The sequence below is a fragment of the Rhododendron vialii genome, chromosome 12a, assembly GCF_030253575.1.
Source record: "Rhododendron vialii isolate Sample 1 chromosome 12a, ASM3025357v1".
NCBI classification, from domain to species: Eukaryota; Viridiplantae; Streptophyta; class Magnoliopsida; order Ericales; family Ericaceae; genus Rhododendron; species Rhododendron vialii.
The window spans coordinates 32,271,705-32,286,664 of NC_080568.1; the positions used below are offsets into that span (position 1 = coordinate 32,271,705).

General features: G+C 35.6%; 1 protein-coding gene across 2 annotated transcripts; it reads left to right on the forward strand.

Moving 5' to 3' along the window:
- Positions 1-666: 666 nt before the first annotated feature.
- Positions 667-1,696, forward strand: LOC131312139 (ethylene-responsive transcription factor WIN1-like). 2 transcript variants are annotated; one of them, XM_058339899.1, is made up of 3 exons: positions 667-821; positions 1,088-1,591; positions 1,651-1,696. In XM_058339899.1, exons 1-2 carry the CDS (start codon positions 742-744, stop codon positions 1,548-1,550), a joined length of 543 nt encoding a protein of 180 aa, XP_058195882.1. In that variant the 5' UTR covers positions 667-741; the 3' UTR covers positions 1,551-1,591; positions 1,651-1,696. The 2 variants fall into 2 exon arrangements, with proteins under 2 accessions (XP_058195882.1, XP_058195881.1); XM_058339898.1 differs by lacking the exon at positions 1,651-1,696 and having other exon boundaries at positions 1,088-1,604.
- The last annotated feature ends 13,264 nt before the right edge of the window (positions 1,697-14,960 follow it).

Consider the following 14,960-nt stretch of genomic DNA (forward strand, 5'->3'; position numbering starts at 1 on the left):
GTTAGGTAAAGAAAGCTGAGTATGACTCCTATATAGACGTAAACAGCAGCATCCGGGCATCCTGTAAAGCAGGCTGCCTAACAGGGTCCGTAGAATGCATTTGTACCGTTTTTCTTGACAATTAATAGTTTATATATATTTGTTATTTTTGACCAGTAATAATTATGTCAAAGATATCTAAACAATTAAGTGCCGAGATGGACGATTCGAAGTCAAAGATATCTAAACAATTAATTGTCGAGATGGACGATTCGAATGCATCCTACAAAAAACCCGCACTACAGGATTTTCCACTCCGTCACTGTTGGGCATTTCATCTCTGGCATGGATGTGACAGTTTGAGCAGTATATTTCCCGCTCTATGGTCCCCAAACTTGTCTGCTGTTGGTACACACGTGGAGAATTTTTTTCGGTGCTGGGTGGATATATCCTATGTGATATTTGCTCGGTACATTCGAATCGTCCAATACATTTTTGGACGGTTCGAATTGAAACTCTCTCCCTCCTCTCACCCTAATACTTTCCCTCTTTCTTTTATCTCTCCAAATTCGAGCCGTTCAAAAACACAATAGACAATTTAAATGCACTGAGCAGGCACCACGTAATACCCACCCGGGATTGAAATTTTTTCCCTTAGCTTCCCCCTCTTATTTATATTGCGTTTCCTAACCCACATTACTTGCACTCAGGAAAAAAAAACTCCCTCATTTTCATCTCTCTCTCTCTGAGAAATTAAGTAGCATGGTACATTCACAGAAGTTCAGAGGTGTCAGGCAACGCCACTGGGGCTCTTGGGTCGCCGAAATCCGCCACCCCCTTCTGTATATATTCTCCACTCTCTCGTCTCTCTATCCCAACACAAAAAAGTCTACCAACACGTACAATTTCAAAATGTATTCGGCATTTCCGACTACAACTGTGTTCGAAGCCGTTGAATGCATGTAGACCAATGTTATTGAACGCCTCGAAACACGGTTGTGTTGATAGTATTGCGAATAATACTTCTAATACATACACTCTACGAATAATTGATATTGTACACGTACGTATTTATGCATAAAGAATTCACTGGTTTTTCGTAATGCAGAAAGAGGAGGGTGTGGCTAGGAACTTTCGAAAAGGCGGAAGAGGCGGCGCGGGCCTATGACGAGGCGGCGAGGCTAATGAGCGGCCGCAACGCCAAAACCAACTTCCCAAACACTGCCAGTAGTTCTCCACCGGTAACCGCATCGTCTTCTGCCGCGCTTTCGTCCGCCCTGAGTGAGAAGCTCCGGAAATGCTGTAAAACCCCGTCGCCGTCTCTCACGTGCCTCAGGCTCGACCCGGAGAACTCTCACATCGGAGTCTGGCAGAAGCGGGCGGGTGCCCGGTCGGATTCGAAGTGGGTCATGATGGTTGAACTTGGGAAGAAGAAAGAGGATGTGAGCGAAAAGGAGGTCGCCGAGGCGACGGCGCCGCCGGGTAATGCGGCAGAGGAGGTGGGGGATGGGTTGGATGAGGAGGAAAGGATGGCGCTCCAAATGATAGAGGAACTCCTCAATGGGAATTGACTAAGGCCCTGTTTGGTCTCTAATTAAAAAGCCAGCCCTTTTCTGTTTTTTTAATGGAGAGAAATCTATGGTACTCATAATTTGTTCCGTAATAATGTCATATGTTTGGTTAAAAAATAAAGTTATGCATACAGATTCATGGAAAAGTTACAATAATTTATAGTTAGGAATTTAAGATTAACGTGTTATGTATTTAAATTTTTTTTTGAACTGTTATGTATTTTAATTTAGGAAATTGATTTTTGCGCTTCACATTTGTACCCAAGCGCTCTACTATGTACATGAAGTTATTAGAGTGGAGCGTCAAAATCAGCATCCTTTAATTTAAGGTTCGACTTGTTTCTTGTAATAATAGTTTTTCCGTACTTGTTTTGATTTTTGTTTAAATGCCACATGATTTCATCTGGGAATAGAGTAATCTCCAGAGTGTTATAAAGAAACTAACATGTTGGAATTTTGCAATTATTGGCTTAAAGATTGAACCAAAAAAAGCAAATAAATTGGAATTGACAAGAAGGAGAAATATTCAGTAAAAAGGAAAAAAAAAAAAACTGGAAAAAAGAGTGGCTTTTAAAGATATTTGATTCCAAACGCACTCCATCCATTTCAAAAACGCAGTGAGACTGCTTGATTTGTGGAGACCTTATAACCAACTCAAGGCCAATTGACAATGAGTGGAGAGATTCCAAATGTTATTAAGTAGAATATCTCATTTCACTCTCAAGCAATATTTAAAATGTTTTCTGTTTATGGGTTTGTGAAGCATGGGTAGGTTAACAAGAATGAAACTGACATACAAGTCGTATCCTATTCAGTATATATTTTTCCACATATACATACCCTTACTTATAAATATAAATATGTTACTCCCTTCATCCCAAAATGTTTGTCCGGTCCGCAAAACGGTGACGTAAAAATAATACAATTTTTGTAAGAAAAACTCCAATTTTTTTAAACAATTTACTAGATATCGATGAGTTCTTTAAATTTATGAAAAAGTTTTGATTTTTTTCTTGAAAGAAATGTATTATTTTTAAGTCATCGTTTTTGCGGACCGAACAAACATTTTGGGACGAATGGAGTATATTTACATGAATGTATGATCGAATGTTGGATTTAGAGCTCCAATGCAACAAATCTTGCCCTCTTGATCTATGTAATTCAACATTGCAGAGAATGGACTTATTGGTAGGATTTCTTAGGTACGTAGGATGTTTAAAAAAAATAGCAATCGTGACCTCTATTCGAATACATAAATCTGTGTTTGCATGTGCTGATCATGTGGGCAACAAAGAAATAATTGAATTGCCTTCAAAAACGTGTCTACGTTATTTACTCTCTCTCTCTCTCTCTCTCTCTCTCTCTCTCTCTCACCAACATTTTGTTTTGATATTTTGTTAGTTGTACCAGAATGTAGTGAAAATAATCCCTTTTTATTATTATTATTTTGCATTCCTTTTGATATGAGGTAGAAATGCATTAGAAATGTAATTTTACAGAATTTTTATGAATCCAAAATTTAAAAAAAAAATCTCACATCCAAGATTTTTTGTTTTCAGAAAAATATCTTGCGAGCTTAATTAACTAGGCAACCATACAACATTGTACTTTAGGTAAGAGTCGTGACTCATGAGATCACTCGAGGAAAGCAATAATACTGCCTCTAACTACCAACATGTATAATAGGGAATCTCAATGAGATACCCGGTCGTCCCCTCTATATAGGGGTTTACTCTCTCAAGGTTTGATTTCTCTTCTTTTTGATCGGTAGGTTTGATTTTTACTTGTCAGTAAATCTCGAGGCCATCTCACTTCACGTATAAGCATGGAGAGAACTATGAGAGGAATTACAGGGATTTGTCCATACAAACTAGTCCGAGACAACCTGAATTAAAAAAAGAAAAAGGAAAAATGAAGTTGATGTTGTGAGCTTGCATTTTAGTCTTGTAGTAGTACACTTTATGGACAAATCAAATGTCATTATACGAATATATGCACATACTAGATTGCATGCCTTAATAATTAAAACGAAACGGTTGCTTTCATGTCATCAAGATTATTAACCAATTAAGTGAGAGGATAAGATTGCTAACTGCACACATTACTACTACTTAATTTGATATGGACAATGAAGGCATTAATGAAACATATACTAATGATTAGATTGATAAAGACTGCTTAATCCTGTTCGTTAATTAAGGAAAGCAACTTCTGCTAAGACCAACAGGCAATTGTTTCAAACTTTCAATAAGGGAAAACAAAGTAATATTAATTACGAGCATATATTAATAAGATACTCTGTCTTTTAGTCCTTTCTTGTTTCGCCCCAGGGACGGAACCAGAATTTTGTAAACACGGGGTCGGACTCCAACAACAAGGTTTTGAAATTTCAAAATTTGTTTGGTTTAGATTTTGAGAAAGGTTTTTTTTGGGTGGGGGAGAGAGATAGAAAGAGAAAAAAGATTAATAATTAAAGAAAAAACTTATAGGAGACCATGAGCAGAGGGTAGAATTGGGTTTTGGAACCCAAAACAAACACATTCTTAAAGCATTTAAATTTTTAAATAATACTCAATAAAAAATATAGTAATTCTTAACAAACAAAAAATTACTAAAAATAATATTAAAATTTAAAATAAAATAAAAGCTCGAAACAACGCAGGGGCTGTGGCCCCCATAAGCTCTCATGGTGGCTCCGTCTATGTTTGGCCCCGTTTGGCTAAGAAAAATAAGTACTTATTTTTATTTTTTGAATTGAAGGTGATGTATTGTAAGAGAATGACTTGTCCCTTAAAATGGGAAATAAGTACTTAAAAAATAAATATAGCTTATTTACAATTTTCAAGCTTAAAAATAATGAGCTTACTGAAATAATTTTTTGTGCAATATGAATATTGTTTGATGGATCTCGATGAGATCTTTTGAACGATGCAAATTATTTTTGTAGATACATTATTTTTAAGTTTAAAAATTGCAAATAAGCTATACTTATTTTTTTAATTATCTTAGCGGAACGGAGTGACTTTTGTTTATTTTTTTTAATTAGTCTGAATTAAGATGCAGAATAAGTAATTCAACAGAACAATCTAAAAAGCATGGGTTATGAAATGAGTTCTAAGGGGTGATGCGAAGGGCATGTTCTTGTTATTATTCGTCACTTCCAATTAAATATAAGTAACGACAAATTAAGTAAATATATCACAAAGATATAAAAAGAAAATCTTTGCCTATAGTAAGATATACTTTTGTTCATTATACCATATAATATGTTCAGATAACACGAATGCATCATAGTATCATCTTTAAATTAATCAACAATATTTCTGTGGTATTTTTTTTTTGTTTATTTAATTTATGTTAGTTTCTAAAGGGAAAAAACACATAACATTTTGATTTGTTTACGCAGAGATGGAATCCCATCGTTTATTCCGGACTTAATATTGTTCAGGAATCTATAAATTTGGAGTTTCAAGCACTAGAAATTCCAGAGGGAAAAATATTTTTAACGGAGCTTCAGTGGTACGGGGGTAAAACTCTTTCCCGGAAAAATATCATTTAAATCCGGACTGTTCAAAGCCGAAACAGACAGCCCAGATTGCGCTTCTCCGTGAATGTCTTATTCACTGCCATGAATAAGATAATCTAAATATTCTAGAGTTGTCGGAAAAAAAAGATCTCTCGTGGTGTAGATTCAATGAGCTCAAGGCATTATTTTGAATTATATATATGTATCTATCAAGATCATAATAATGACAAAAATGACTTGAAATGGGGACAACCGAAATTGATAGGTTGATCAATATAACTACTCTATCTCAATTAGTTAATTAGATGATCTCTCTCAAGATTTCCAACTTTATACTATGATTATCATTATTATTTTTAGTGGTTAGGTGAGAGAAATTGTGGTACTTGGCTGGAAAATTTAGTTAGCTATGGTACTGGAGTTACAGAATTAGGTAGCTTTATCTCTTTCATAATTTAGAAGGGTTTGAAGAGGTCAATTTTGTACTTATGTTGGGCAATTAATTATCACTTTTAATAATGGGCCAATTATGCTGGGACCAATATTAATATTGTCTAACTAGCTATGGGTCCAACAAATTGAAAGGTGTTTTGGCTGAACAACTCCATCACCACTAAATACTACAGTATTTCTTTGTTGTTATTCGAGTGTGTGTGTGTGTGAGAGAGAGAGATAGAATTTGTGGAATGGACATGGGATTAAATCCTTGTGGTAGAAGTCTAAATATTAACAAGAAACTGAAAATATTTGGCAGACGGAGTCATAGTCACAAGTAAAATTTCTTGAATTTCCGTTTGATCGAAAAAAAAAGAAGAAGAAGTAAAACCCTTGAAATTTTTTTTTTTTCACATTTAAAGCATGTTTATTGAGCAATCGAAATTTAAGAATGGATATGAAGATATAAGAAGAGGGATATGGCAGAACAAGGACAATAATATGTCTTTTAGATGGAGAATATGAGTAGGTGTGTAACGCCCCGATTTTTCAAGGAATTTCGAAAGTATGAATGCTAAAATACACTGAATTTTATAAATTACTAGGCCCCTATTTGTCGTTATACAAAATGTACATAAAAAAATACAAAAAAAAAAATCTAACATTTTATTTAAATATCTTCAGAGCAACTCTAGTCTTGATTCAGATCTCAAGTATATTCGGTCTTCGCTCTTGGTATTCCTCTTGCGTCAAGTAACTCCACCATTGAACCCTGCACCCTCTGGCAAATTGATCGCTGAAGCAAACGATTTACCAGGATACAAACATATCCGTGAGTGATAATTCACCCAGTAGAATAATCCAAATCCTACCAACCCCTTACTTTACATTTAGCAGATCAACAATATATCAATTCACAAGAGATACAACATAATAACACATCGCCCTTTCCTTTACTATCCATTATCGTACATAAAATCTAAGGATCTTCTCCAAAAGGTCATTTCCTCCCATATCCACCAACTTTGACCGTCCCATGGAATAACTCTCCATTTATTTGTCCTGCACCAGAGTTCTAAGCGAATACTACTAAATTATGTATCCAGTCTGGATTCGCTTACAACCATAATAAAGGAACAGCTCACCATGACAACTCAGCATTAGAGGTCGCACTATCTCATTGTTAGGATCATTTACCGTCTCCCAACTCTACACATTGGGTACTTTACCATACCCCTAATCTACACACTGGGTACTATACCGTATTCAAGGATCCTTTACCGTTTCCCAAAATACTGTACCCGAAGTCTTTTACCGTTCTCCACATACACACTGGGTACTGTACCGTATTTAGAATCCTTTACCGTATCCCAAATACTGTACCCCGGAGTCCTTTACCTTCCTCCACACACACATTGGGTACTGTACCGTATTTAGGATCCTTTACCGTATTCCAAATACTGTACCCGGAGTTCTTTATCATCCTCCACACACTCTGAGTACTTTACCGTACTTGGGGTCCTTTACCTTTCCCCAACTCAACTAAAGGTACTTTACCGCACCAGGGTCCTTTACCGGCACCCAACATCCTTAATCAACTTTACCATTTTATCATTTACTTAACCACGTCTACGTGTTCACTACTCGAAACCACCCATGAACCCAAGTCCATTCCAGCACGTTCAACATGATACAATCAATCAACAGCTCAAACATGATACATTTCAGTGAGACAACAATATAACAATTGATATGTGCAAATAATTAAACACATAAGAGATTTGGATTGGGCCAATGCCTTTTGGGGTTAGTTATAATTTTCATCCAACAATTCAGTTCATTTGAAATTTTATTAATTTAGGTTGTTCAGTAGAAATTTTGTACACCTCAAGATAATTTGATAACTTTATGATTCAAACTATATCTAAAGATTTTATGTGTGAGAAAATAGACTTTAGGTTTATTTATAATATTACAATAAAATATATAATGATCACTGTACATTTTGTTTTATACCTTAATTAGGCTTCTGCGTGGTCTCGATGCACATTACCTACTTCCATGAGTAAATTGTATTAATACAAAGAAAGTTTTAACCTGAACCAACAGTTCAGGGATTTCATCATTATAGACTAGCATTTGTTAAATTCTTATTATTAACTACAAGCTTCTTAGGTAACCTTTTTACTTTAGGAAAACTAAAACCACTATTAATAATTACCAAATTACCTTATTACTAGTTAGTGGACGGGGTGACACCATTTATGTGCCAATATATTATCAAAGTTTATAATGCAAAATATACTTCACTAATTATATAGTACAGTTCATAATTAGTTCACTATCACGTACAGTAGAGTTCCCATTAAACAAATCTCCAGTTAGCAATTATACTTCACAAATTAGTTCATAATATACTCGATCGCAACATGCTTCGCTCCACGCTATTTATTCCGATGGAAAAGAAAAGTGATACGCAATAATCGAATTTCGCAATGAACAACTACATACGAATATACTTAGGAGAAAGTAGGGCAGTGATTATTCTACCTTAAATCCGACCGAAAAAGCGGATACTAGTTTGCGGACGATTTCGGTAAAATGAAAAAGATGGCGGCGGTAGCGGGGGACTCGGGGCTAATTGGAAGGTGGTGTGTGGATGCTTAGTGATGTAGTGATTGATTGGGAACCTGAATATGATGTACGGAGGAATTTTATGTAATAATCCGTCTCTCTCTCTCTCTCTCTCTCTCTCTCTCTCTCTCTCTTCTAGACTCAATAATAGAATTGGAAGTGAAATAATATACTGGTGTTCAATTTTTGAATTTATATGGGTATGTATAATGAGAGAGAATAATGTAATGAGAATGTGAGAGGATAAGTGTTGAAGTGGTAGAATGGGGAAGGAGAGTGAAAGAAAGAGATACTGATAATAATAAAAGGATAGGGGACAAGTGCCACATTTGGGGGGGGGGGGGGGGGTTCAATTCTAATGTATGTGGACGCATGTATGTACAGGGTGAGAATGTATCTGGACGCGTGTATGTATAGGATGAAAGAGAGAAGTGGAGAGTTAGTTTGAATAGAGTTCTAGTTAGGATTTAGATAGGAAAGATAATGGATGAATATGAATCTCTAATTCCCTGTATATCTAAAATTTAAATATATATCTTATACAATAGTGCAAATAATATCAATTGTACATATAATAATATATTTTAATTATTCAATCTAATTAATTATTGAATTAGAAATTTAACAATATAAATTTGTATTAAAAAAAATTGGGTCAAAAATCCGGATTGTTACAAGGTGAACTTAATTAGTTTTGTATAAGTTGGAAATACAGTCCAAATAATCAAGTCACCTTTAAGTGGTGGTTTCAAATTATACTAGTGTAATTAGTACTTTTGCTAGTGCTTCTTAAAGTGGGAGAATGGTGATATTTAAGTGATACTATCAGACGTTTGAAATAAGGCATAGAGATTTGGAATTGTTCGAAAATTTGTCATGATGTACTTGAGTTTTAATTATCTTGTTGACTATGATTGTTTTTGAAGTCGATTTATCTCTTTATCGATTTGCTTGTGATGCACATTAAGGGCCCAACTTTTTAAAGTTCGCTTTAGGCTTTCCAAATGTCGATCAGGGCTGACACTAACCTTAACAAATTATGCTCTTGAATCCTTTAAAGTACATTTGTTAAATGCTTTGGCATAACTACTTTGATGTTTTTTTGAGCTATTTCCATACTCGAAAATGATCACTAGAGTCAAAGGAGAACCGAAGTGCGTATGCTAGTGCAAGAGCTAACCTTAATAGTATTGATCATAATTTCTTTATTATTCATTCGATTCTAAACTGTTTGAATCAAATCATCCTTGATGATGGTAGGGGAGTTAAACTCCCTAGGACTATATATTAGTTTTTGTTGTTTCTTTAATTCCAGTTTAATAATAAATAAAAAAATGATCACTAGAGTCAACCAATCCGACAAGATTAGCTCAATTGACCCCCTTTGAATCGTTTCAAATGGGAGATCAAGAGAGATTAGTTCTTTCTATAATTTCCAGAATGGAAGTTCTTTATTTATGTACTTGTCTTTCTTAAAGGAGTACTACTCAACAGTTGATTTTGTTGATTTTTTTTATAGGCAAAAATTTTATTAAAAAACGGGGAGAGAGGAGGGAAATCGAACAAAAAGTTTGACAATACATCACATAGGCAAAGCCCAACCCCTAAGGTCTAACATGGGAGCCAAAAAATCTATATAATAAAACAAAGCTGTGTTTGAATCCAGAAGACAACCAACGCTCTAGATTTATCCTCATACCTACATAAATCTCTACCATTCATCCTACCAAAGGCATTTTGGTAAATACCTAATCCATCCAAGGGCTATCATAAATTGAATTTTGATAAAATTTTAATTTGATTTTCAAACTTTGAAACGTAGACTTTTTGAAACCCTAGCTGTACGCCTGTACCATTACTCTCATACCTCATAACCTCACGCTTCCAGTCTCCCTTAGACCCCCTCTCCCTCTATTGACTCTGTCCCTTCGATCGCTCTCTTAGCACCACCGACCAGCGCGACGAGTCACCACTGGAACTATCACCGTTCGAGGCTCTCAGTGTTCTCTGTGTGTGTGGATTTTGTGATTACCAACTAACAAATCTGTTCGTAATGATTTATTTTGAACAGTGTTCCCTCTCTCCCTCACGCGTGTTCTTTTTTGTCCTCGCCTCACCACTGTCATCCGCTGCTTGCTTCTCCGACGATCCAAGCCCTAATTCTAGGGTCCAAACCGGCGACAATTGAGGTAATATAATACCTATCTCCGTATCTCAACGTTTGGATCTACTGAATGTTTAAACGATTTTGGGTCTTAGAATTTTATTGTTATTTGCTCAACACATGTTCGGCAAAAGTCCACAATGGAAGCAATTCCTGAAATTGACCACACGGTGGTTAGAAGTTGATGAACATAGAGAGTTTATATGACCACATGGTGGTTATATTTTTTTGCACCCGAAAATTTTGAAATTGAAGGTAATCTGGATTGTGGCTTTCAGTCAAGGGCCAAATTTAATCCATACATGTACTTGTAGCCCCATTATCTCTCTACAAGCAATAAACAAGATTATAAAGAAGACTTTAAAGTTTCTTAGAATATTGCCGACAAAAAAAAAAGTTCCTTAGAAAAATCCATAATTGTGCCAATACTCTCATGAAGGCACAAGCAAGGCAGAATGTTATTTGGAGCCTAAGTAGAATTGGTTGTGGGAAGCTATAGTCATTCTATTTTGTTTTCTACAATTTACTGTGATTAGTAAATTGTAAACTAGAGTATTGTCCTCGAGTATTAATGTTTGTTCGTTGGCTACAAGTTTCTTCGTTTGTGTACTTTGGTTAGGTTATTCTAACCAATTTGTGCCTACAGTTTTCTTCTATTAGCAAAGACAATGGGAATTGGAATCCTTGTGTTTTAGGAAATGGAGAAAGAAATGGTGTGGACACCATTGTATTGGTAAGTCTGTCATTTCATTTGTTTGAGAGGTTTTAGATGTGAAGTTTACTTTTAATTTTTGGTAATTTGCTTTGGTTTCTTTTACCTCATGCTATTACCATTGGTTTTCCTCTTAAATTTCTCTATTGCCTTATTACTCATAAGTGCAGATTGACACCATTGAACATAATTCCCGAAGCTGTGGATGGGAATCGAGTGTCACATTGACTTTTATATACAATTGATCATTACTTTATTTTTTTTAGCTTTGAGTGCATCTGGTTCTTAGCTTTGAGTACACATCGATAAATGATTCTATTCTCTATGATCACCAATCAAATAGTGCCATTAAGTCAGTCGGTTCATTTTGTTGCGATTCAAGCTGATTGTTTGGCACATTTTGATCTAATAATAAACTGGTTTCTATCGAAGAAGATCTGGAGGAAGATGGAACAAGAATTTAGGGGTCCGAATTCTCCTTTCAAGGTTGAGTCTGGATTCTCATCTATTGCCTTTAATCTGGTAGCATTTTTTAACAATTAACTTGAAACAATATGGTTGCCAAACGAAATATGTACCATGTGTCAAAATACTTCATTGGTTTAAGACGTAGAATTGTGCCAAGCATTCTACGTTTTAGTAACACGCGGAGACTGGGAAAATATGTATTATTTTGGGTTTGCTCCTATGTATTTTGAATTATGATTGACTTTCTCGGTTATGCATGAGTTTTTTCAGATATTGATGATTTTTTAATCCTTTTGTCCCTTTGTTTGTAAACCACCTCATTGGTTAGATTCCTTTCATGGAAATTTCAGCAGTTGAAGAAAACTATTTGACACCTTCAAACTGCACCTTAAAACACCTGTTAAGGCAATAAGAACAACATCAGAACTTGCCACCAAAGAAGGCAATAATAGTAGTAGAAATGAGCATGAAAGAGCCCAATAGTAGCAGAAAGTGACACCATATGAAAGTTCATTAGCAGCAAAAGTGACGGCCAAATTTGAGACCAAAGAGTAACAAGAGCAACAACACAACAGTGACAAACCACAACAAATGAACTTCACACTTAACAACATACTTTGCAGAAAAGGTATGATTGTCACCTTTATGGTGTGAGTTTCTCCTATACGAGCAAGTGTTTTTGGGTATCATTGTGGCTACATGATGTAGTTAACTTATCAAGATTGTTCCTCAGGGATCTATTTGTTACTTAAAGCTAGAATCGTGTAGGTTCAATTGTTGGCTTCAAAATGGATAGGAGATGTACCTTGAGGCTTCAGTCACAATATAATATTTGGTGTTTGCTTATTGTCCCTTTTGTAGCTTTGTCAAGTTGACCCTTTCATTTAATTATGTCCTCTATTGGAATTTGTAGGTGTTACATGTTAGTCGTTTATCTTTCTTCAATCGTGAATTGAAACTATCTTAGGTTGGTTGATTTATGTACAAAATTGTGAGGCGTCATCGTGATCAATGTGCCAAGTTGAATCTTTACATCCTTTTAGTACTACACTCATGAATTAGATGGCTTTAAATTTGGCATTGTTTCCGGGAGTTAAGTATTAGCCTATACTTATGAATTACAAGAATATATCCCCGTCATGCCTTTAGGCACGGGCGATTTCATGAATATGCTTGGGTCATTGTTTTTTGCATAGTTGAATTTGTTGGACAGTGGTTGAAATATTGCGCGTGAGTCCAGTATTTATTTGCGTGTGCTGATCATTCGAGCCATGCCTTCAGGCACGGGCATGCACTAGGAAGGTGGACTCTCAATGACTGACATTAAAAGCCTTTCAGAAGGTGGACTCTCAATGACTTTGGCAAGGGAAAAGAGGGTCAGTGATCTTGGCTTCTATTTTGTGTTAGTTATGCAAAGTTGCAAGGTTGGACCTTTTTCTCATTTAAGTATGTGTTGCTTTGTCATGTATCGGTTGGTATATATTGCTTATCTCCTAAATTATTTGTTTGCTTGCTCCTTAGAAATCCTAACGAAAATTGTGATATTTGAACTCTTTTACTATTTAAGGTGTTCAACGTGACTATGCAATTGTATTTGTGTTAATTTTCAGTTGATGAGCAAATTAATCTATTTCATTTTGGACAGAGCAATCACATTTGGCACTAAGGTGCTTTCCAAGAGCCAGGGGTTGCTAGGGAGTCATATTGGGTGAATGTAGGAAAGCCACAACAATATCGTATTATCGGTTCTGAGGTATCTATTTCGATCATCTCAGGCGATGGGACTGGTTTTTTTCTCGATGTTCATATCTTAGGCGGAAGGACCATTTTTTTTTGTTGTTGTTCATGTCTGAGGCGGCGGGACCATTTTTTTACTTTGTTGTGGTTTGTCTGTGTCTGGCCCATTTGTAATTTTGGATAGTTGCAAACTTGCTATTACGTCGCGTTGTGGCTTTAAGCACGGGGAATTCCTACGAATATGCTTGGTTTTTTTTGTTTGTTTTTTTTTTTGCCTAGTTGGGTTCGTTGGACAAGGGTTGATATATTGCACGTGAGTCCAATGTCTATTTGTGTGTGCGATCGTTTGAGCCGTAGCTTTAGGCACGTGCATGGACCTAATTTAAGAAAACAAATCTTCTCGTATAAATCAGCTTCGTTGGCAAGAGTGGTCAATAGTTTCATAATTCATTTTAATTATATTCAAAATGCGTTGCGCCGTGCCTTCAGGCACGGGCATTCACTAGTAATACAATATAGCACACCCGATATCCAAACATACAATAAAGCCCAAAAAACAAACAGGCCCAAAAAGACCCGCCGCACAAAACCCTAACCCGTAACCTAACCACCGCCGCACAAAACACCGAAATCATCACCGCCCAGACCAGAACCGCCAAACAATTGTGATTGTACGTGAACTTATGTTCGATCAATTTAACGTAATTGATATGTACTTGTATTTTCTTACAGTTTAAATGAAAATAAAAATCACCAGAGCTGAATTAACGAGTTTGGTGCTAAATTAGAGCTTTAAGAAGTTAAAGAAGTGAAAATCCTGTTGAACCGTTCATTCCTACCAGCTAGTATTTTAGACTTGATGGGGAGAAAGAATTATCATATGCATTCTTTCTTCTTCTTTTTTTGCCATGCATATTAAAGGTTAGAAATGGAGTAGTTGTTAGTTGTTACACTTACCGTGCGAGTCGAGCATTTCTTCCATGAAAGCTCAAACTCGGGACCGATCCCTTTCTTCTGTTCCTAAACTTAGGCCTGTACGTCCTCCAACAAGAAAAACAAGAACAACTTATATTAGGCCTGTAAAATTATTATTTTCGAGCTTGAGTTTATATATAGGATCTTGATCTGTACGTAGGTTATGGGTTCTGCCATATCGTACTTTTTACATTCAATCGCTATATCACTGCCTTGTGAAAAGCATCTGTGTCTAATAAGTTATACATTCAATCATTGCTAAATGTGTCGAAATGTATAAAATAATGTGGAAGTATTTCAAAAAATAGAGTCAAAAGAGTTTTTTTTTCTTGGGTCATTTTCTTTATCTTACATAATTTGAACCACAAGCATTCGTAGTTTTCCTGATAGTACACGCATTTTTATTTCGAGCATGGTACTATATATAGTCAAAGCAAGCCAATACTACTACCTGGAACCCCGAAAAAAAAAAAAAAAAAAACTCAAATAAGGAGCTCATAATTGTTTTTAGTTGTTATAATGTATTAGGGTGTCTGGAGCCTTTACTTATACTTTTATCTGAATTTGCATAAACAATAGCGTAATAATTTTATTTGGTAAGAACCCAAAAATTTAAATGTAAAGTTGAGTAAACACTTCATTAATTTCGCAGTTGTAATTTAGAGAATGAGAAAATAGCTTTACAATATTTGAGCAAAAATTTAAAACTCATTAATTTGAGTAAACTCAATTGTTAAGGGCTGAATATGCTAAAAGGCC